At 44.6% G+C, this 24102-nt stretch overlaps 1 protein-coding gene across 1 annotated transcript; it reads right to left on the bottom strand.

The window, feature by feature from the left end:
* Positions 1–673: 673 nt before the first annotated feature.
* On the bottom strand, positions 674–22753 carry WRAP73 (WD repeat containing, antisense to TP73). Its single transcript, XM_028740980.2, has 12 exons — positions 21452–22753; positions 19782–19934; positions 18330–18446; positions 9563–9635; positions 7677–7780; positions 6362–6448; positions 5661–5795; positions 5454–5531; positions 4160–4265; positions 2951–3076; positions 2578–2769; positions 674–1109 (listed from the first exon to the last, which is right to left on the bottom strand). The coding sequence occupies exons 1-12, from the start codon at positions 21518–21520 to the stop codon at positions 994–996; spliced, it is 1356 nt and encodes a 451-aa protein (XP_028596813.2). The 5' UTR covers positions 21521–22753; the 3' UTR covers positions 674–993.
* Positions 22754–24102: the final 1349 nt, after the last annotated feature.

Genomic DNA, 24102 nt, shown 5'->3' with positions numbered 1-24102 from the left:
CTGGTACTGTTCCCATCTGTGTCTGCATCTGGTAACAGCCTTAAGGTAGAGAGTGGGAGGGGGTAGCAGGCATTCAAATGAGGTTTTGTTAAGAGTAGTTCGTGTAGTACCAAGGCATACTGGGAAGAACAAACTGTCTGGAGATTTTAGGCTGTACGCTAAGTATTTTTAAAAAATTCAAAACTAATTGGGTAGCTTTACTTAACAAACAGGTAGATGTTGGCAGCTGCTAATATACAGACTGCCTAGCTGTTCTTCATTTCTGTTTTCCACTTACCAAGGAACTGCAATGGAGGCAATGGGTGGAATCAAATGAGCACTGTGATCCTTGCTCTTGATCCAAGCAGTTCTGTGTTTTCTAAGTCAACCAACAGGACAACAAGCAGCTCTTCTATCCAAATTGTTGCCTTGGTTATCATTGACTGCATCCGTAACAGTGAGTGGAAACCTCACAAAAGGACTGAAGGGGCAGGTGCCAGGGCCCTTGAAAACTGGCCAAATCCTGCTTCAGGCAGACTGCTTCTGCAAACATTTCAGGTGCTGAGTTTAACCTGAGAGCTTTCCGTTTATAAGTCAGCACTGCGCACCTTGATTCAATTTTTAGTTTTCATAGGCAACAGCACATACTGTTCACACTCTGAAGAATGAAAAAAATGGCAGCCTTGTAGCCATGTTTTAATAATGCATTATGTAACAAAAATGTTTTATTTTATTTTCAAAATAAACTAAGTAGTTTACACACTAAGATATACATTATGTTGTAAATGGATCTAGAAGTTTAAAGCTAAAACACCTGTTTCCTCACTATTTCATAACATTTTATACTGCTCAACTGTTTAAAGTGCATCAAGGGCAAATACAAGCTTCCACACATCTATATACAGACTAAGCCCAGCAGCAGTCTCTCTCCACCCTCCCCGTCCACTTGCAATGCTGGAGAACCAGTACACAAAACCAGGCTTCCGTTTTAACCCAGCTTAGCTTTGGGTGTAGCTATTTCACATCTTCCTCTTCTTTTTCTAAGTAACACATACAAAAATTGTCCTTACTCAGGAGAGCCAGAGAGTCCCCACTGGAGTGCCAGCACAGAGAAGTTACCTGGAAGTCACCTGTGGACATGGATCAAATTTTTTTACTGGCAAATACCCTTTAAGCACAAAATTTTGCTAGGCGATCATTATGATGCCCTTCCCTTCAGATAAAAGATAGTTGTAGGCATGCGTTAGCTCCAATTTCCAGAACTGCACTGTACACGTAAATATTTAAGGACTACTTTCTAAGGACTACTTTGCTGCATGGAGCATTCCTGTTCATGGTCTCAACCACTCCATCTTGTTTCCGAGTCTTATTCCCTACCCTGATCAACAGCAGTCAACATCCTGTGGCCTCTTAAGCATGCTCAGAACTCGGGCTGTTCTGAGGTTCTTCAAATACATATACAGTGGTACCTCGGGTTACAGACGCTTCAGGTTACAGACTCCGCTAACCCAGAAATAGTACCTCGGGTTAAGAACTTTGCTTCAGGATGAGAACAGAAATCCTGCTCCGGCGGCGCAGCAGCAGGAGGTCCCATTAGCTAAAGTGGTGCTTCAGGTTAAGAACAGTTTCAGGTTAAGAACGGACCTCCGGAACGAATTACGTACTTAACCCAAGGTACCACTGTATTTGTTTTGCAAACTTTAGGTTACCTCAGACCTCCGGATATCTCCCCTTTTGGGTGTGGGTGGTGCTGATTTGGTCACAGCTTCAGAATTTGAAAGGATGATTAAGAGAATAATAATCCTATTAGATTTTAGGATTCCTTTGTCTTTTCTTCAGTATCTTAAAAGTGCAGAAAGCACTCTAGAATGTGTGCCATAGCAGCTGATGTAGGAAGATGACTCAGATCAAATCAGATTGACCATCTAGCCTAGTGTTGTCTGCTCTGACTAGCAATGACTCAGAGTCTCCATCAGACACGTTTCATTCATCACCTGTTACTACTCCTTTTTACTGGAGATGTGAAGGATTGAACCTTGACATGGGCTGTATTCCACTGTTAGTCCTACTCTGAGAAGGTTGACCAATTTTAATGGGCCTACTCAAGAGTTGAATACACACACACACACACACACACACACACACACACCCCGTGTGCTTCATGACAGCAATGCAAGTATGATCTATATGGTTTTGGAGATTAGCACAAAGTTAATCTCCAGTTGTGACATCTGCCTCAGTTTTTTCACAGTCACGTGCAATGCATTTAATCAGCACCACATATTTAACAACCAAATGAGGGCCAACCAGCACACTGCTTTCAGTTCCTTTCTGATGTGGTAACATCAATCCAAGCATTGACCTAGAGTTGTTGAAATGATCACACACCTAGAGAATGTGAGCTGTCTATTAAAGACATGTTGAAAATAATCAGCCAGTTTAGAAAAAGGCTTCACAGTTTAAGAAAATGTTAACGAAACCTGTTGTTGCTAATTGCCCAGTAGGTAACGGCAACCCATTCAAGGATATCCTTCTCCACTGTAGCGAAATTGCCCCTAGGCCTGACTTGTCTGCAGTATCAGTTTGGAGCTTTCTTACCTTCCACTGGTACCTGTACAGAGACGCATCCTGCTGGGGACCAGAGGTACACTCTGCTGTTCCCAGTACAAATGGCAAGCCGGGACTGACGGGGATCCCACTGGAAAAGCTGGATGGGGCACAGCTGCTCCAGGATCACAAACAGCTTCATCTTTTGGACATCCCAGATCCAAATAGCATTAGGAATATTATCTGTTAGACGCGAAACAGCAATTAAAGGTACAATACAGGCACACAATGCAGTCCCTGCTTCACAATTGTACTAATAATTGGTCTATGGAACTGAGGCAGACGGACCTCAGCAACCACCCACAGTGAAAACTTACTGCAAAGCCCATCACTGGTCCTCATTCACCCCTCTTGAGATACTAACCATTTCTGGTCGCCAGAAAGCAGTTATCTGAGCTAAAAGCTAACATTCCGACTCCAATTCTAGGATTTGCCCGGTCCACCGCAGGTTTGACATGATGCAAAGAAACTGGGACCTGGGCAATTTCATCTGGAAGGAGAGGAAAAATTAAAAGTCATAATGACACTTAAACCATAGATTGTTCTATTTTATGGATCCTGGAATAAACTTCCTTTTAATATTATGATGTACACAGAGTACTAGGGCTGCACCTCCTCCCACTGCTTCAATTCAGGGCCCAATCAGGTGCCCCAATGGGGGCCTTGCACAGTGTTTAATTAGCTTTTAAAAACCAACATGCATCAGCAGAGGGAAGACACCTGCAGGCTGCCTGCCTAGATCTCCTCCTCCCCACTCCCCGACTTTCACTACAAGACTGTCCTCCACCGCCCCCCTTGACAGCCCTGGATCACTCTGGGTAGATCCAATCCAACCTGGGGCTACCTCAACCCATTCTGGTGGAATGATGGGTTGACCTGAATTGGCTAGATTCAGTTCGGGATTGCATCAGGACTGGTACACAGCCCTACTGAAGTGGCGCTTCAGGTTAAGAACAGTTTCAGGTTAAGAACGGACCTCCGGAACAAATTAAGTACTTAACCCGAGGTACCTGAAGTCGTACTTCAGGTTAAGAACAGTTTCAGGTTAAGAACGGACATCCGGAACAAATTAAGTACTTAACCCGAGGTACCACTGTACCTATTAGTATCTTTTGGTATCTGTTGACAGGAATTAGAGAATGCAGTCCACAGCAGTTGCTCAACATCTGCCAAGTCAAGCAGGTATGCTGCTAAGACCTTACAGTCAATGGTCTCAAAAGCCATCAAGATCTCACAAGAACCATATGGTATCACTCTGGGTATCATGTATTTGAACCTTTTTCTGTGGCAAAACCAAATCCTTTTGGCACCTCCTTTCTCTAACCTGCTTCCACCTCAGCTGGCTGTTATAAGAAATACTGCTTGATATTTGTTTTTTCCCTCCTCCCCTTCTCTTTTTCTTTTTATGTCTTGCCTTTTACACAGTGCATCTAAGGGCACAGTACGTCTTGTATTTCACCATGGGGGTCTTTTGAGCAGCAGAAGAGAGTAAAAGTTATTTCAAATACTTTTAAGTAAGTAAACAAACAAGTGATAACACAGCTTTGTACACACGGTCCCTGCTTTGACTTACATTTGCTCTTTGTGCTGAAGAGAGAGCTTGCCATTTTCTTGGTAGGGGGGAAGGTAAGTTTCTCCACTTCCACTGCTGGTGATTTCTCCACCTCCTTATAGACAATCTGAAAAGAAAGGCAAGTCAGCCCTGCACCTCTTTATAGGAGACACGTTGCTAGATCATCCACACTCAGGCTGGAAAGCATGGCAGTAAGCAAGGTCTGAGTGGTGGGGGTGTCATCGGATGAAAACAGAAACTTAAGAATAAACAGGGTGTGGGGTTTGGGTGAGAAGTCTCTTTAATCCTTCTCAACTATTGTTCTAACACAAATCAGAACATAGATATCCAGACTGTGTGATGTAAAGAAATGCAAGAGAATTTGCAGAATAGAAGCTGCAACATGGGTGTCCACGTTTTAAAAACCCAGATAAATTTACGGTCTGCAAATAAAAACATCCTAAAGATCCCAGGCCACAGAGGGGTTAGGCTGGCCTCAACTAGAGCCAGGGCTTTCTCGGCTGCGGCTCCAATCTGGTGGAACGCTCTGTCACAAGAGACTAGGGCCCTGCAGGACCTGACATCCTTCCGCAGGGCCTGCAAGACAGAGCTGTTCCACCAGGCCTTTGGTCAGGGCGCAGCCTGACCCCCTCCTCTGGCAATCTGCACAGAATTTTGCTTGATGGTTGCCATTAATTTGATTTTAATTTGATTTAATTAATTTTATAATGAATGTTTTTAGAATGTCAGACTATTTTGATTGTTGTTAGCCGCCCTGAGCCCAGCTTCGGCTGGGGAGAGCGGGATATAAATAAAATTTATTATTATTATTATTATTATTATTCCATGGGGGAGGAAGAGCAGGAAGAAGAACACATGAACCAAGGCAGTGCCTCCCATTTCTCCTAATCTCCGATCACAAAGCAATGCTCCAATCCGCTTGAATCTGCATGTTTTTGGTTCAAACAAACAAACAAAAAGAAAATAATTATCAAAGCTGTCCATACTAACCAGTACTTGGCTGGTTTCCATCAAGTGACTAAAAGGCTGAGATGTGAACAGGAAGTCCCGTGTTCAAATCTCACCTCAGCTGCATGTTTACTAAATGACCTTAAGCAAGCCACACAGCCTGAACACCCTCATTGTTGGGGACAATGATACTGACGACCCTTACAGAGTTTCTGTAAGGACTGCTGAAAACATTTTGAAGAATTATACAAATACCAAGTATTATCATTATAAGAGGTCTCAATGCCCCCCCCCCCCCGGTGTGTTTCCTGCAGCATGAGCCAACCACTCTTCTTTTTTTACTTACTATCTTTGGGCTAGCAATGTTTGCAGGATGCTCAAATTCTGTAATTTTCTTCCAAGTCACATGGTTCAGAATGCGCACCTGATTAAGAGAGGAGAAAGCCCAGGGTGAACACACACACACACACACACACAGAGAGAGAGAGAGAGAGAGAGAGAGAACAAGAACTGTGGCACAAACTCAACTTTGGCAGGGCTTCAGAAACCTTACCTTTTCATCATAGCTGCCGATTGCCAAGAACTGGCTGCTGGGGCTCCAGGCAATAGATTTAATGCCTAGTGACCATTCATAAGCACAGTATGTAGACAGCAGACGCCCGTCGAGGGAGTACAGCAAAACCTTATACTGAAATAAAAGGTTTACATCTTAAGACTGGCAATGGCTTAAGAGTTTTAGTCTGTCCCATCTGAAGGTCTTGAAACAAGCAACCTCTGCCCCACTCCAAAAATGCATATACACAGCCTGCATTATCAATTATCCATACCCAAGTGCTGAGTGGTAAGCAGTAAAGAAAGCGAATCTTTTTTGCATTTTGCAAAACCTCGAAGTGTTTTCACATTCAGATTCCAACAACAGAATGCATACGCTCAAAAAGTTGATGCAAAGGCCATCTCTTGGGACAGGAAGGGGCAACCTGTGACCCTCCAGATGTTTGGGACTCCAGATCCCATCAGGCAGCATAGCTAATGGTCAGGGGTGGTGGGCATTGCAGTCCAGCAACATCTGGAGGGCCACAGACTACCCATGCCTGTTCTCAAGAGGCCATTACCTAGATAATGCTCTCGTTAAACCAACCTCTCAGCCACATTTCTATGTGGGCTATTAAGTCAATATGGATGCAGCTGCTCTGAAATGCAGCAATGGGTTTGGCAAAAGATCCCTCCACTGAGGCACTGGCAGTTTCCCCTCACCTCCAGGCAGCTGTCCCACACCGCCAACACGCAGCCGTTCGGCGCCCATTCTGTCCCAGCCAGGTCCTGTGTTTCAGTGTCAAAATGCTTCCAAACAGAAACAAAGGAAATAATTTCAGTGTGAGCTTAAGGTAGGGAAACAGCAGAAGTGAGAGACGCAGCTGCTTCCTATGCTTCTATAGTTGGTGGGTGGGGGCTGGTTGTCTCTGCTGTACTGCTACATCTTGAATCTGCCCATAGGTACGGTCCCCATTACGACAGCTGTTTCCCTTTCTACTAATGTTTAAGAAGGCCTCTTACATAATTGTTATATGAGGTGCTGTAAAAAAAAACACCACGTTATTATTTTGACTTGGCTATTTGTGATATTTTAGGATGTGGAAAACAGCTTAGAAAATTTCTCTGAAATGTGAAGAGGTAAATGATTCTCCTTCATTTGCTGTTTTTAAACAGAGGCTGGATGGCCATCTGTCAGGGATTCTTTAGCTGCGATTCCTGCAATGCAGAATATTGCACTAAATGACCCTTGCGGTCCCTTCCAACTCTGTAATTATGTGATTCTAAATACATTACCCAATTAGATAAATAGTTTATTTTCTTTTATGAATATTGGACCACATTTTGAGAAGAATGATCATGGGCACCCACAGGGTGTCCCCCTGCCCCATGCCTGATAACTATAATCCCGATTCCCAGCTTTCATTTTAAAGAGAGAGAGAGTGTATGAGCAACTTGTATCCATTAATGAATACAATCCTAACAGTGGAATTAAATGTCTCGCTCTTCCAATTGTTCTATCTGTGCAAGCATACACACCCTGCTTGCTCTTCTGGGGATATTTTCCTGACCCTCCCTGAGCCAATTTCAGAGGGTGGGAAACCCCATTGTGCACGAGGAAGTGTTTGCACAGGCCTTAGGTTAATGGAACTGGCTAGGTGAATCTAGCTCTGAGGTTCTAGCATTTGTAGAGCCTGAGACATGAAGCAAAAATATTCAAGCACTATTCTTCTCGCTTTTTGCAAGAAACTACCCTGCTCCCCACCCCTACAATTCACTGTCTTGCTTTGCCTTCTCCCCTGGAATAAGTCTTCTGGATTCCCAGGAAGATTGGCATTAACCATGGTTAAAGACAGCACCAGCTCTAGCCTATCAAAGAGAATTTGCAAATTGAACGAGGTGGAAGGAAAAGGCACAAACTGGTGGTCAACTCCTTATCGCTAAAGGAATCTGGGACATTACATCTGCACATGCTCTATAAGGTTACAAGGCACACAGGAGCCTAAAAGGGGGAGGATAATAATGGGGGGAGGGTTACCCTCAGAAGTTGCCAATCACTGCATACAAAGAGGCTGATGTAGTCTTTGCAGTCCCTCCTCTCCGCCAAGGCCATGTACCGGCCATCCTTTGTGAATGCTATTCCTGCCAAACACACACACAAAAATGGCAGCACTTAGGAGAGGGGGAAATTGAGCAATTAATACCAGCCAAGGAATGGGCCAAACCCAAAGAAAAACAAAACCTGGACAGAAGAGGCTCTTTTTTTTTGAGGATGGATGAGTATGTCTTAGGGCATATTTGTTACTGCTTAGTTCCTGTTCTCTTGAGAGGCCTTGCACAACACAAACACTATACTTCCTCTGAAGTGGAGGTCTATTGCTTTCAATCGACTCTTCAAGGCCCTGAAGTACCACCATTGTAAACTCCACTACTGTCAAGACCAAGTAATGGAAAGCCTGTCTGCGTGTGAAAGGAAAACAGAACCCTGACCCAGGACCCTTGACTCTTAGCTGTCCTCATCTTATTTGGTAAGAAGAAATGCTTTCTGAAAGGCCACACAAAACCACAAATGTTTAATTCAAAATACTGGTATGAACTATGTAAGGGGAGGAGCGGAAGTTAGTATTCTCACCTCTAGTTTAGACAAGAGATATTAGAATACTTCCCTATTTCTTTAGGCACATGATTTGAGTAACATTGATTGGACAAACTGGTGCTTATAAGTACAAAGAATCCATATCTTCTGGAGTGGGGAGAGCCAGTCTAAGAGCAGATTCACGAGACTGGTTATGCAATAACTATTATAATCATCAAAAACAACTGGGTGCATGTAACCTGAGATCAGATATCAGGGAGATACTGTTTTTGCAAGATAAAGCTACTTCTCAGTGCGTTCTTTAACCCTTCCACTTTTCTTGAACATTTCCACACATGCCATTCAAAGCATTTTCAGCCTCTCCTATGGTATTCATATTCATGTGTGTGCAAGAACATGGTAAATACAGAGAAGAAAGAGAAAAGAGTCATGTTTAATTAAATTGCCTGGGCTGCCCAATGGAATATGAACCTAAAATTAGCGCTGTTCCGTCAGGCCAAAGGGTCCAGCTTCCTGTTCTCAAAGTGGCCAACCAAATGCCCCCAGGAAGCCCACAAGCAGGACTCAAATGCAACAGCAGCTCTCCCGTCCTGCGATTCCCAGCTACCAGTATTCAGAGGCACACTGCCTCCAACAGCGGAGATAGAACATAATCATCAAGGGCTGTAGAAATGAACAACCACATTTTCCAAGCTGACACATGTATCCTCCATATTGGCATTGTTCTTCTACCCAAACACCTTTGTTGTTTTTTATGTATGGCGAGGCCTTCCCCACTTGTACCAGGGGGGAAAAACCTTTCTCTCTTCAGTGCTATATCCCCAAAGCACCAATTCATAGTGACATGTATGTTAGCAGAACTGGTTGTGGTTATTCAGTGGTAACAGAAAGATATACTACACATCCTCAGACATTCTGTCCTCCAGTCAGCCTGCACATGTTGGCTTAGCAAGAACCACACCTGACTTCCTTCCTGCTTCAAAACTTTACCCCCACAGAAATCAGGAGTATACTTTTAAGCTCATCCCCCCATCCCCTACTAATTTGATTTTGTACTCTGGATTTTTATTCCACAGATCTCCACCAGTCGGACAGGTGCCTGCATCTGACAGAATACGGCTTGGGAACAAGAGGGGATTGCTCACTTGTGAACACCAACATCCACTGGGACAAACATACACTGCAGTTACCCTGCCATATCAGTACGCTTCCTGCTGGTAGATATATATCAGTTGAAGGGGATATGGGATATCCCCAGATCACGGCAATCTTCGCTATAATAATAATTTTTAAAAAAACCATTCCTGTTTTAGGTTAGCTCCACTTACCCTGCTGACAGGCCTTGGGATACTTGATATAAGACACAGATTTTGTACACAAGGACCAGACAGTTATCCGCAGCTGTTGGAAACAGAGAAAGAGACAGAGGAAGTATTTGTTTATCTTTGCAGATGAAATGCATGCAGGGGGAATGTTTTTTATACAGAACACACTGAGCTTCATCTCCACACTCGACAATGGTGTGGTTTCCTTTCTGCAGAAAGAATGAGAAACCAAACTAGGGGACAAAACATGAAGACATACGGCAGTTTTGCTTCAGATACCTTCTTCCCAGCACACAAGCAAAAGCAAACTCACATCCCTCAAGCATCTTAACTGGTGCTTCCCTAAAGTTCTAAAAAAGTGGTGCTCAGCTTGTACACACCTGTGACCCCAATCTTCAAATCCCAAGTGCATTATGGGGTGCACTTTTGTGTTTTCACTTTTGATTTATACTTAGTTATGGTAATAATGCATGTTGTTAATCCTAAAATGGCAATTCACAGAACAACACATGCAGTGTTAACTTAGCATTACTACTAAAGGAAAACCAGTACTGCCATGTGGCAGGAGAAAGTGCTTGATCAGAAATACGTATCTTATTTTAAAAAACAACTGGTGCCTTTATCCTACCACACTGCGGGACTTGTGGAAATGGGTGAAATGAGTGACTTATTAAAATGCGTCCTGGTCTAGACACACATCTGGTTAACGCTCCTTAGACTAAGCTGGAAACCCACATGGCGGCAACAGCTTCATTGTGACCCACTTGGTGTGGCCTCACAACCCACCTGTGGGTCTGAAAGTGTGGAACGCACATACAGCTGGGCCTTAGTTTATTACAGGGTTTCCCAAACTCGGGTCCTCAGCTGGTTTTGGACTACAATTCCCATCATCCCTGATCGCTGGTCTTGCTGGCTAGGGATGATGGAAGTTGTAGTCCAAAATCAGCTGGAGACCCAAGTTTGGGAAATACTGGTTTACTATCTTGTGGCCCTAATCTCCCAGCTTTAAATTGGGGGATGGGGGATAATGATGCTCTAAAGTGTCTGGGTGGACAAGCAGCAGGGAGTGGTGAAGATGCTGCCCCAATTTCAGTGGTGGTTGGCAGGGTGAGGTACAGTCAGAGTGGAAGGGCTGATTACCATCAAGGGCAAGGGCCTAGGTGTTTGGTCTCTTCCTTGTTCCAGCCCTCTCACTAGAAGGAATCAATAGCATATACATTTTTTTTATTTTTTTATTTTTTTACAATCAAGCCGTGTACAAATTTTATGAGATTAATAAATGAATTATTAGTGTTCAAGGGCACATTCAAGCCAGGCAAAGATACTCAACTGAGGCTGTAAGGCAGGGCCAGTGAAGGGTGTGGTGTGGGAAAAGGAGGTGTGGCTCAGAAAGAGGTGTGGCATAGTTCCAAGGGCCAGACAGAGAGGCTTGGAGGGCCATATTTGGCCTTTGCGCTTTAGGTTCCTTATCCCTACTCTAGTCTTTCAATCCACATACTTTCAGTTGAGTTTGAAGTTTCCCTCAGCAATGCAACATTAATCACAAGGTAAAGGTACCCCTGCCCGTACGGGCCAGTCTTGCCAGACTCTAGGGTTGTGCGCTCATCTCACTCTATAGGCGGGAGCCAGCGCTGTCCGCAGACACTTCCGGGTCACGTGGCCAGCGTGACAAGCTGCATCTGGCGAGCCAGCGCAGCACACGGAACGCCGTTTACCTTCCCGCTGGTAAGCGGTCCCTATTTATCTACTTGCACCCAAGGGTGCTTTTGAACTGCTAGGTTGGCAGGCGCTGGGACCGAATGACGGGAGCGCACCCCTCTGCGGGGATTCGAACCGCCGACCATGCGATCGGCAAGTCCTAGGCGCTGAGGTTTTACCCACAGCGCCACCCGCATCCCAATCACAAGGTAGCAAGCAATAATTTTCTATGTCCATTATAAAAAAAAGATTAATTCTGGGTCTGAGCCAGTGAAAGGCTTTTTAGACCATCGTCTCATCAACTTGTTTGCAGTCATGCCAAAATATAAATTTCAGACTACACTCCTGACACCAAATATTTCTTTCGAAACAGCAACACAATGCCTATCTCAGCAGAAGAGAGATTGCAGTACACTGCCCAGTAAAATCTAGGGATGATCAGGGAGCTACAGAGGTGATTTCAAATTTAGGCTGGAAAGAGGCATCCCCTTTCTCAGCCTTCACCCACTTTGTGCCCTCAAGAATGTTGTTCGCCTACAACTCACATCGTCCCCGGTTGTCAATGGGAGTTGTAGCCCAACATCTGCAGGGCAGCAGGTTGGTGAAGACTGCCCTATCTGCAAGCAAGTGCACGATGATAAAGGCAAATTCGTAGACAAGTAGTGATAAAGGATGGCCCCCTGCTACTTATTTGATACCCTTAGATCCATTTATAAACCATTCAGAAAATTACAGAGCAGTTTCCAAAATATATTCTCCAGAATTTGCAGGACAACAGAACCATAAACATTGACCTTAGCATTCCAGCAAGATAAAGCACACCCATAGACTGTTCTACGAACTGAATGTTCCCCATACCTAATTAAACAGCAACCTTAAGAAGGCCCAGAGGTCTGAGTGAAGACGTACACCTTTGGGACCTGACAGAACTGGAGTATGGGAAATGACTAATGGTCTTCCAGAGACATGAAGTTCTACCAACATCCAGTGGTGGCCGATGCCCACTGGAATAAGTCGGGGAGGGAGGCGAACAGATCAACAGAAAATGGAGCCCGAGCCGATGACAGGCAGAGCCGAGTAATTCTGGTTTTGCCCCCATCCTCCTCTCTGTTGAGTTCTGCAAGGAGCAACACTGAGGCTAAGGAGGAGGAAGGTGCTGGCAGTGCCACCCTCTGGCCTGTAAGTGAAGTGGCAGCTGCATTAGGAAAGGCTGAGGTTGGTGGAGCTATGCCACCTTCACCCTAACAGGCCAGGCTCCAGTGCCAACACCGCTTCCCTGAATGTTTACTTTAAAAGAAAAGTATTCAGCCCTTCTGCTTACAGTGATAAGGAACAATAAGCAGGCAGATCGTCCACAATTCATGAGTCAACCTGCTCCCACCTTCCAGCATTACAGATAATTAATGCCAAAGCACCTAGGCACCCAACATCTACCACCACAAGAATCTCGCTAGTCACCCCTCTTTTTATGTACAAGATTGAGAAAGTGAGAAATTTAACAACAGATTGTAATGTGGGGTGTGGGTGTCCAAATCCCAGCAAATGCCACTACAGGGGCTTTTAGCCAGCTTTTCCCTAACAGATTTTCCTTCCCGCCCACCCCCACCCCCAAATGTGGGGGTTACCGACTTAATTAACATTTCCAAACTCACATCCTACTGCTAAGGTGCCTGAGGAGCATACAGCTGTTGTTTTGCAGCACAGGGCAGGGAAGGGTGGGAGGCGAAGCAGAAGCAGAAGCAGCATTTTTCAAATAGCCTAAAAACAGCTGAGAAACAAGAGGTATTTAGACAGTAACGCGATAAAACAGTCTGAAGAGCTGGGCTAAGGAGCTGCACCCAAGCTTTGACAACCCCAGGCAGGTGGCAAGACTGGCAATTTTCATTACACAAAACCCACGCTTAACAACCTTGCGTTCTCAAGTGACTGTCAACTTTTGTCCCAGACTTGACTAGGTCACTGGGCCTCCTTACATAGCTGTGTCTGTCAGCACAGGATTTCAGGGGATTACGCAGCACACATTCCTCGACAGAAAGCATTTTTCAACCAATATAGCCATTTACAGTTACTAAGGATTAGAGCGACAGGGCACCCAAGTATTCGCTGAAAGAGGGAAAACTGCCGCTAGCAGCTCCTCCAGCCGTTCAGAGCACAAACATTGCTCCAAATGGTAATGAATCAAGCAGCGACCCTGGAGCATTTTTAGTGTGCAAACACAAGCATCATACAACTGTAAGTGCACACTCATCCTGCAAAATAACAGAGGTGTGTGTGTGTGTGTGTGTGTGTGTGTGTGTGTGTGTGTGTGTAGCAGGAGAATTACAATGCTGGACTGAAATGGTGTCTGGGCTCAGCATGAAACTTACTAAATGGCCTTGGCCAGTACCACATTCTCAGCCCAACCTACCTCACAAGGTTGATGTGAGGATAAAACGGGTTAGATAACCCATTGTATACTGGCTTCAGCTTCTTAGAGAAAGGATAGGAAACAAAACATGACAAATAAATAGGAGTGGCTGACTCCTCAGCTCTACATGGTGTTTAGCAGATGCATGGAAGTAAACATATGTCTTATAACAATAACATGTATCTTTTGGTCAGCAAACAGCTTCTCAATAATTTGGTTCTCAGTGGCTGCCCAACCATTGTGCAATGAACTTCCAAAATCTCTTAAAGCTCATGGCAAAATACCATCCAGATGTTTTCTAAGGACTTTTCTTGTCTGGGCTGGCATTCAATGGCTAGAAGTTAAGTGGGCATGGGAATTTAATGTTTGAATCAAGGGTAGCCCATGCTTTCCCTAGAGATGTTGTTGGACTACAACTCATGGTATGCTTGACCGTTAGCCATGCTGACTGAGGAGGATGGGAGATGCAACCCAACAACACCTAGAGGACTTCAGACAAATTTTTATGCCTCAGCCTTGTAAAGGAAAAGTTAACCCTTCTCACCCCCATCAATCAGCTACAACTATTTGAATAATACTCACAGCTTTAATAACTATATCACTGTAAGAAATAAGGGGCCTCTCTTTAAAATCAGCACCTCATAGGAATATAAACTCTCCTCAATGCTATCACTTGCCTTCTTAAAATAGCTAGCATTACCAGAAATCATCCAAGAGTCACATAAAAGGAACTTGTTAACACACTCTTCACTTCTTTACAGTCCTATTAGCTTACCAGGAGACAAATCAGAAAATGATCTTTCAGATACAATTTACTGCCGCAGGTTAAGACTTGCCGTTGTGAACCCAGTTATAGAAGCGGGTGACTAAACACCCAAGTGAATACAATTGCATGCAACTGTTTCATAATGAATAGCTTATCTATCTATTGGACTTAAAGCCCACCCTATTTAGAGAACTCACATTAGGCAACAGTGTTTGAAAGCTTCCTCTACACCAGTATTTCCCAACCTTGGGCCTCCAGCTGTTTTTGGACTACAACTCCCATCATCCCTAGCTAGCAAGACCAGTGGTAAGGGATGATGGGAATTGTAGTTCAAAAACAGCTGGAGGCCCAAGGTTGGGAAACACTGCTCTACACTATCCCTGGCCACTGGGTGCCAGTCTGCAAAAGAAAGAAAAAAATCTTACAATATTTCCAGAAGTCGAATCTGCAAAGAAACAGAATTTCACTGCCAACAATATCTCCCTGTTGTAGGCCCTTACGGACTGATTTGGCACATTTAGGGAGCATTCCCAGCCAATCTTAAACATCATCCTAGTCAAGCTCAAGCCACTGGGCTCCTTGAATGGCACTTGGAAATCAAAAGGGAGCTAATGCCAACATTTGAATCCTGGTGCAAGTTATTCTCAATAATCTTCTCGCATCAGAAGACAGTGGATCAGTGTCTTTTGCATCGCCTGAACCCTGTGAATGGTAGTCCTGCAAAATGTTTAATACAGCGGGCTAGCCTCAAATCTATGAAGGTACAACATGACGGCCACTAGGTGTGCACCACTATGCAAAAGCAAATCTTCTATCCATGAAGCTGGTAGAAACCACTTCTGGCAAAACCGGGAGGAGGAGGACTGTAGCTCAGCGGTTAAGAGCACCTAATCTACATGCAGCAGGTACCAGGTTCAAGCCCCGGCATCTCCAAGTAGGACTTGGGGAAACTTCTGCATGAAAGCCCGGTGCACCACTGCCAGTCAGTGCAGACAATACTGAACTAGATTAACCAGGGGTCTGACTCAGTACAAGGCAGCTTCCCATGTTCCAGCACCAACACCTGGAACCCAGGCACCTCCCAAGGCTACAAAACTGAGTGACCAAAAGGGATAAACCCAGAAGCATTGGGAATTCCAGTTCCCTCCCAGTTGCAATGCCTGTCAGTCATTACCGTGGCCACCAACTCTGACAGCTTTAAAATAGGACTAGACAAATATATGCAGGAGGTGGCTATCAATGGCTACTGGGTCATGATCCTTCCTCAACTGTCATCAGGCTACAGGGGAGAAAGAGAGAGATGGGACCACAGAGCCTCTCCATTGTCAGGATGCATTAAATAAGTAAAATACATGGAAACATGATCAGAGCCAACTATGTTTATACTCTGAAACTATGTCCATTAACTTCAATGGGTTGACTCTGAGCAGAACTAGTGTTGGACACAACCCGGCCTTCTGAATGTGAGCAGCAGCGGCTGAGGAATAACTTGCAAAACCTTCTAAGCGATCCCTGAATTGGGCAATGTGCACAATGCAAGGATATTATGTATCCTTAAAGTGCTCATCTCAAAACACTAGTCCACAGTCTGCTCCGGCAGACGATGGATTTAGAGGACCTGAGAGAGTAAACAGTGCGGACACCAACATATCCCAGCCAGCTGTCTGCCACAAGTTAATTTAGCAACCTGTTTACAGCTGGGGAGAAAGTCTATCCCAAACACACATGCCAACTTGGCAAGGGCTTAATGAAAATCCTGCAGGGTCAAATGGAGTTCTGATGGCGGGTAATAAATAACTTGTCAGCCCGCCCCCACGTACATGTGCCATTTGGAAGCCGTGAGAGGTATGCAGAGGGAGCCCACCATCTTCGATTCCTCGGGATGCTGTTAGCCAGGCATCTGACTAACAAAATGAAGCTGGATAACTGGAATAGTTTTCACCCTATTAAAACTATCCAATACAGTGAAGTCTCGTGCCTGCTTTTTTGCCGCATGGCCCCGGAAGAGCCATGGATCGAACGGATGAACTGGCAAAGATGCAGGGAGAGGATAAGCCCGCACCATGAGGATAATATTCACCTGTACTACGGGAGATTACTAGTAGCCTAGTAGCTACTAGGATGTAGCATTCAGGACTTCTTGGTTTGCAAAAAGGAAAATTAAGAGGTGGCATGACGGAAGTTTATAAAATTATGCATGGCCTGGGAAAGAGAAACGTTTTTCTCACTTACATCACACTAGAACTCATGGATAACTGATGATGCTAAAAGATTCAGGACAGATAAAAGAAAACACTTCTTCATGCAGTGCATAGTTAAACTATGGAAATCACCCCCCCCCCCCAGGAGACAGGCAGGGCCACCAACTTGGATGGCTTTAAAGGAGAATTACACCAATTCATGGAGGCTTCCATGGTTGGAGGCAATACTGCTTCTGAATACAGTAAGCCCCCAACTTACGCACATTTAACTTGTGCACACTGAGCTTTATACACGTGACAAAGGGGGTGGAAAGGGGGCTGGGTATTGGGGGGAAATGACTTGGGCAATCCAATGCCCCATTGAACCCAGTGGGTTTTGACTATACATGATTTTGGCTTTAGGCTTGATCCCCAGAACATAACTCCCACTCAAGTTGTGAGCTTACTGTACCAGTTGCAGGAAACCACAGGAGTGCCCTTGCACTCAAGTCCAGCTTGCAATTTCCCACAGGTATCTGGTTGAGCTGTGAGAACAGGATGATGGATAAGATGGGCCATTGATCTGATCCAGCAGGCTCTTCTTATGGTCTTATGAGGGCTACTGCCCTCATATCCTGCTTGTGGGATTGTCATGCACATAGGACCATGGTGGGGACTGGGATGCTGGGATAGATGGGCCTTTGATCTGATCCAGCAGAGCTCTTATGTTCTAGGGAGAGTGGCTCTATGTGTGCCATCATCTATGATTCTATTATTCTTTTATTTACTGAACCAGCAACAGTTATTTCCACACCTGGGTAGTTATTACAGTTGAGGAAAAACATCTGACGGGCTCTAATGCAATACGGGAGGAAAATATCCTTCACAAACTAGCCCTTCAATTCACTCAGTAAGAAAAACAGAAAGGTGTTCTCTCTCTCTCTCTCTCTCTCTCTCTCTCTCTCTCTCTCTCTTCCTTTGATTTTGGAACATTTCCACATTTGGGGAATCAGGGACAGTCCAGAGCAGAGACTCCACAACAAACCTTCACTTCACACATCCATCTAACTGACTGCATATTTGGAGATGGAAATAAGCTTTACCCGAGATTAGGTAAGGAAGCGACCCTGTATTTTGTGACATGTGTTAAGAGGGGGGCGAGGTTCACCATGTGCATCTCAAGCTACTGTGCCATATTAAAAATATCAGTGGGAGAATAATTCCAATTCTAATTTGTATATTGCTTTGAAGTGTCCATATGCATCAATCACCTCAATAGTCCTTACTTGTGAGGTAGCTTAGTAACATGCAAATAAATGCAAAACAAAAGTAAAAAAATGTGGCTGAGATACTGGTTTAATTAAACTAGTGGTGGTGAACAAGGAAACAAAGACTTCATGGCTCACTAATCCTGTTCTTGGCTACTAAACAACGCATCAGTCCTCAGGAGAGCTGGAGATAATGTTTATGATTCCTTATATACCCAAGATTATGTGACTAAAATCTGAGACTTGTTACTTTTCTTTGTTATATTCTCCTGCAAAGAATATTAAAGGAACCTTTCCTTAATCATGCAGCCTCACTTTTTTTTAAAAAAAGGTCCCACAAGTACAACATAGCAGCACACTGCAGCTTTAAGAGCTTCAGGCTATTTTAGGGGCTAGGATGTAGACAGTAACATTTGATATCTTACAAGAGCAGCCCCAATTTCACACTTACGTGGAACTCTGTAGTATTGAGAATGTGACGGCCATCCGGACTCCAGCAAGAAGCCACGAGTCCCGCTGAGCCTTCATCGATCTTGCAGTGCCAATCAGGCTGCTCCAAGGACCAGACCTAAGGCAAGGGAGGAAGAACAGTCAAGTCAGTGCTAACTTGAACAAGGCACCCAAAGCCCTACCAGCTTCCTCTCAAGAATCACTCTTCAACAGAAAAAGACAAGCCCACCAGCAAAAGACCATGAAAGACTGGCGCTGGATCCCACTACAGAGGTAAGCCTTTTCTTCTTCTTTACATCCAGTTAGATCCACAAAACTATTCCAAAAAAGCATCTGTAAAGATCAAGAGGTTTGTTGTGGCACAGGATTGTATAGGCCTCCAGTAAAGATGGTGGCTGTCTTTAAGAGATCTGGACCACAATATATTTGTTTGACTTTAAAGATGCCACAGAGCTCTGATATGATTAAAGACCCACCACACATTAAAATTTCAAAAAATTGAAAGGGTTTGCTTAAATTATTTTTTGTTTATTGAATTTACATACTGCCCTATTTATATGGTGCTTTTCAGATGCAAAGTGCTTCACAACAGGCTCACATTTATCAAGTTGCCTGTGGCAAGCATGAATCACCTCCAGGTGACCAGGCAGGGAAATTTTATAACTGGTCTTTCATTAAGAATGATGTTGTTTCACTAAGTATATGTGAGCCATTAAAATAAAATGTATGGGCTAGGAAGTTTTGTGAAATTACTTTCAAGTCTGCTTTGCTAAGCATCACCTTGATGGTCCACCACTGCTATTCCCAGTTTGTAAATGATGATACCAAGCAAGGCTAGAAATCAGCTGGATCCTTAACCTAGCTGCCCAGCCCAGTCATTGTCCACAGGAATGACAGCAGCTGTTTCTTTCTGAAACTAGCAAAACCCTAAGGCTACTTAAAAACCACAATTTTGCATCAGGGGATGTAGTTTGTTTGTTTCTGGAAAAGACATGCTCTTTTCAACCTAGCTCTGTACTGTGTTATAGTGACTGGGAGCAGCAATACAGGATTTCAGGGAGAAGCCTCCCTCAGCCCTACCTGGAGATGTCAGTGGTTGGACTTGGGATCTTCTGCATACAAAACTGAGATGCTCTGCCACTGAGATATGGTCCTTCCCCTAAACATTAAAAATTCTAGTCCTCATGTTTCTGAATAAAGACCTGATATTAATAGGAAGCTGCTTTAAACAAGGTCAGGCCAATGGTACAACCACACTAGCTGGTAGAGGCTTTCCATGGTTTCAAGAAGACTCTCCCATCCCTATCTAAAGATGCCAGTTTGAACTTGGGGGCATTCTGTAGGTAAAGTGCATTTGTTTCCTCAGCACCTATATTAAATACTTGCTGCTTAACACCATCAGTTTAGAAACTGGCAAGTTCCAGAAAAGAAAGCATATTGCATGGGTGCGCACCTGCACAATTCCACGCTTGTACATTGCACATAATATAAAAAGAGAATCTGAAGACCACTCAATGTGCTGGATTTGGTCTAGGCAGGTGAAGAGCTGCAGAATTTGGAGAGTGTTTACATCACGAACCACCAAACGATACTGGACACCGGAGGCCTGAATAGAACAAAAAATGAATAACTTAGCTGTGCCGTTTTAGCTGAATGACAGGGGGCAAAATTATTTCAGATGTGATTCCTAAATCCTCTAGTATTAGAGACAGGAGAAACCATCAGAAAGCCTGTAGAATAAAATGAAAGCTCTGCAAAATATAGACTGATGACATACCGCAGGCCTGTCATGCAGTAAAAATAACTGATTTGTCAATTGCCAATTAATATATTAAATGTACCTGTTTTACAAATTTCAATATAGGTGCTTATTTGATATCAAATGAGGTGTAAGAAAAATATCTTAGGTTTTAATAGGAGCTGCCACTCCTACCACAGGGACTGCAAAAGAAAGGCAATCTTTCATACTTTCTTTTGCATTCCCTAGTTTGTAACACAGCAAAACTACACATACACAAAGATTTTTAGACCCACCGACAGATTTTCTGATGAGCTTCAGTAACTACAAGCCCTGAAATTTAGAGTCCGCTCCCAAACCTTTGTAGGGTTTTGTAGTCATTTAGCAGGGTTTTGTAGGGTGAATCACACATTTTGTAGGGCCCCTCAAACCAGAGGACATAGGTATCCCCCAGAAAGCCAACTTGGTCTGGTTCATAGTTAATGAAGCTCTCCTGATGGCTTCAGTGGAAGTCTCTACCCCCATACACATAGCTTGGTTCACACGTAACTTCAGCCAACAACAAAGAAACTATCCTTAGGCCTATGCAGGACAACCAATGAAATAAATGCGGCGGCTTCTCCAACTGTAACTCATCACACAAGCTTCAGTTGCTGAAGCTCCCTTTTCTACGTAACTATTACAGGTGCAGAAGCCCCCTCCTCTTTTATATCTGAACAGCTTCGGTTTATGCACTCCTCCCCCTCTTGAACTTCCTCGTCCTTGGCAAACCATTGTTTGTCATTTCATCTGAACAAGGCAAACTATGGTTTGCTACAAAAGAAGTGGTGCAACTGGTGCAGATAATGTCGTACAGATTTCACATCATCATAATCCAGGTTGTTAGAACTACTAACCAAACATAGTAATAAAAGCTTATAAATTAAAAGACAAGACACATTAAGTAGGAAAGAGGAGGGGGCCCAGAGGTGGCGCTGATTAAAATGATTGTTATTTAAAATCACAGCCAATTTATACTTTGATATTACTATGCACATCTTCTGGGAAGAGATTTCCTGGTCTCATTTAAAAACAGTTAAGAATTTAATGGGCAAATGTCATACAAGGTTGCTAACTAGGTGGAAAGGCTCATTTTATGGATGCTGCTCTCCTCAGCAGAAATCAGATACTGTTTGGCTAAGGCTGTCCCAACATAAAACTGAGTTAGAACATGAAAATCATGTGTATTATCATCAAATATCAAAGCCACCCCTGGTCCCCACATCTCCCATCCTTCCCTGAATCTACATTCAACCCCCCTTGTCCGCCCACTCTTAGTTCTTGCCCCCCACCAACCCATTATCTGTAAAATAGATACACACGGCACACCACAAGGCTAAGCTCACCAAGCATTTTCCATCCGGAGAGAACCTGCACAACTGACTGGAGAGTTTAAATACCTCGGAGAAATTCATGTTGACCAACTAACAAGGGAGAAGGGGAGCCTAGCGAATGAGCAGGAGCAAATCTAGTCTCCCAAGGGCGGAAGGCCTGTTCCTCTGGCTTGTGGTAGAGGCTATGGAACAGGGAGTTTTCACATTGCAGTTTTGCTCCAAGCAGAGAGCAACGGTTCTGTGTAAGGTCTGTCCTAGGAAGCGGAGTGGAGGAGATATCCAGCAGATACTGGGAAAGATGCCATTTCCCATAAAGAAATGTGTATGCGTGTGGGTGAAGGGGCGATATGAACTAGCCCAGCTTTGGGAAATATATAATATAGAGGTATCCAGAATAGTAGAGACTTGCCCACAGGATGCTGTATTTTGAGAAGTCTCAGAAAGTAGGGGAGGGGGACACATACAGAGGGAAAGAAATTTTCAAAATAAAAACACAGCCTCAAATGAGGTGCTGCCCATCAATGTCTAGGAGATGGAGGGGGGGTGAGAATTTGAGTAAGAGGAGGGAGGACACCAAGGAAGGAGTGGATGACACCGACGCCAAAAAAAAACACAACCTGGCAGATATATAATATATATCATTATCCCCAATAGAAGAAAAGAGGGGAGAGGTCCTCCTCAAAACTGTTGAAGGCAACTCTTAAGGTCTCAAGGGATGCCAAAGAACTGTCCCCTGAAGAAAAGGAAGGAGGTACAAAAGACCCCTAACCCACGCAAAAAAGGGAATATAGAAAAACGGGGTAGGGCGGGAATACACCTCAGAAGAAAAGATGCCGCCCCTTTCAAGGGAATAATAAGTTTCAAGGGAATAATTTGCCCCCCAGAAAGAAAAAAGGGGAGGAAGAAAGGAAAGGACCCCCAGCCTCAAAACACAAGTAGGGTGTGTGACCCACACACTTAGGAAATTATCCACAATTTTAAAAAAAAAGGGGGGGGAGAGATTTGGTCTTTGAAGTGAGGAAGAAACTGGGACCCCCCCCCCCAAAAAAAAGAGAGAATAATAAAGGGAGAGAGGTGACCCACCCACCCAGCCACCCTTCTGAGCAAAGGGGGCTGATTTGTAAGGCGCCCCCGCTGCCCCCTCACTGACAGAGGGGGTAAGACCACCACCCAAAAAAAGAGGCCCCCGCCTGTCTCTCTCTCTCTCTGCGGGGTGGGCGGTGGAATGGGGTGGGGGAGGGGGAAGGCGCAGCTGCCGAAGCGAAGAGGCGGCCTCGCGCCCGCTTCAAAGCCGCCCGCCAATCAACCGGCTCTTCCCGGGCCGGAAACAGTTATCCGCTCCCTTCCGGAAAAGGCATGGGGTGGGGAGGAGGCCGCGAGGCACGCTGGGAGGTGTAGTTCTGCAGGGTGCGCGGACTCTCGAGCTAGGAAGCAAGCTAGGAAGGTCGCCGAGGAGTTGTCAGCTGGCCGGCTTGCAGAGAAGGGGACGCTGCTTTTATTGTTGGTGATAATGAAGATTCCACTAGGCCAGTAGGGGAGATTAGATAGATAGATAGATAGATAGATAGATAGATAGATAGATAGATAGATGTGTGTGTATATGTATATATGAATATTATATATATACATATATATATATGTATGTATAAATATATCTAGCTATACTATATAATATTATATCTAGATATAGATATATATCTCTGTGTTCAAGCAAATAAAACAAAAGTCATGTACAAAGCAGTTTACTGGTTAGACTCACAGGGGGTCAGCAATCTTTTTCAGCAGGGGGCCAGTCCACTGTCCCTCAGACCTTGTGGAGGGCAGGACTATATTTTTTTTTGGGGGGGGGGGAATAAATGAATTCCTATGCCCCACAAATAACCCAGAGATGTATTTTAAATAAAAGCACACATTCTACTCATGTAAAAACACCAGGCAGGCCCCACAAATAACCCAGAGGTGCATTTTAAATAAAAGGACACATTCTACTCATGTAAAAACACACTGATTCCCGGACCATCTGCGGGCCAGATTTTGAAGGCGATTGTGCCGGATCCGGCCCCCGGGCCTTAGTTTGCCTACCCATGGATTAGAGAATGAGATCCAGGAGAGAGACCAGGGTTCAAATCACCCCACCCAGGCATGAAACTCGCTGGGTGATATGGGGTGGGGGTGGGATGGGCAGTCTCTGCGTCTTAGCCTAGCCCAGGGGTCAGCAACCCGCGGTTCTTTTACACCTTTGCCGCGGCTCCGGGGCGGATACTAGCGAGGCGCATTGTGCACCCCGACACTCCCCACTGTGGCGGGCGCTGTACTGGCTGTGACGTCACATGGGGGCGGTGCGTGCGTTAATCACGCACCGTCCCGACGTCACCTTCCCGCCCGCTGTCAAATCGCGGCTCCGGAGATATATTTGTTTTAAATGTCGCAATGGTTTTGCGGGTCCCGGGTTTTTTTTCTTCAGAAATGGGTCCAAGTGGCTCTTTTTGTCTTAAAGGTTGCAGACCCCTGGCCTAGCCCATTTGCAGAGTTTTATGAGTAAACCACAAAATTATGGTGCGTGGGATTTCGGATACAGTTTCGATACAATGGTGAAAGGCTCTCTTTCGGTTCCAGCATCGGGGCCAACACGCTCAGGAAAGTTACCAGCTCGCTCAGGTTTG

The sequence above is a fragment of the Podarcis muralis genome, chromosome 7 (assembly GCF_964188315.1).
Source record: "Podarcis muralis chromosome 7, rPodMur119.hap1.1, whole genome shotgun sequence".
Classification (NCBI taxonomy): Eukaryota; Metazoa; Chordata; class Lepidosauria; order Squamata; family Lacertidae; genus Podarcis; species Podarcis muralis.
The sequence above is the reverse complement of the archived record's forward strand: the minus strand, read 5'-3'. Positions and strand labels throughout refer to the sequence as shown.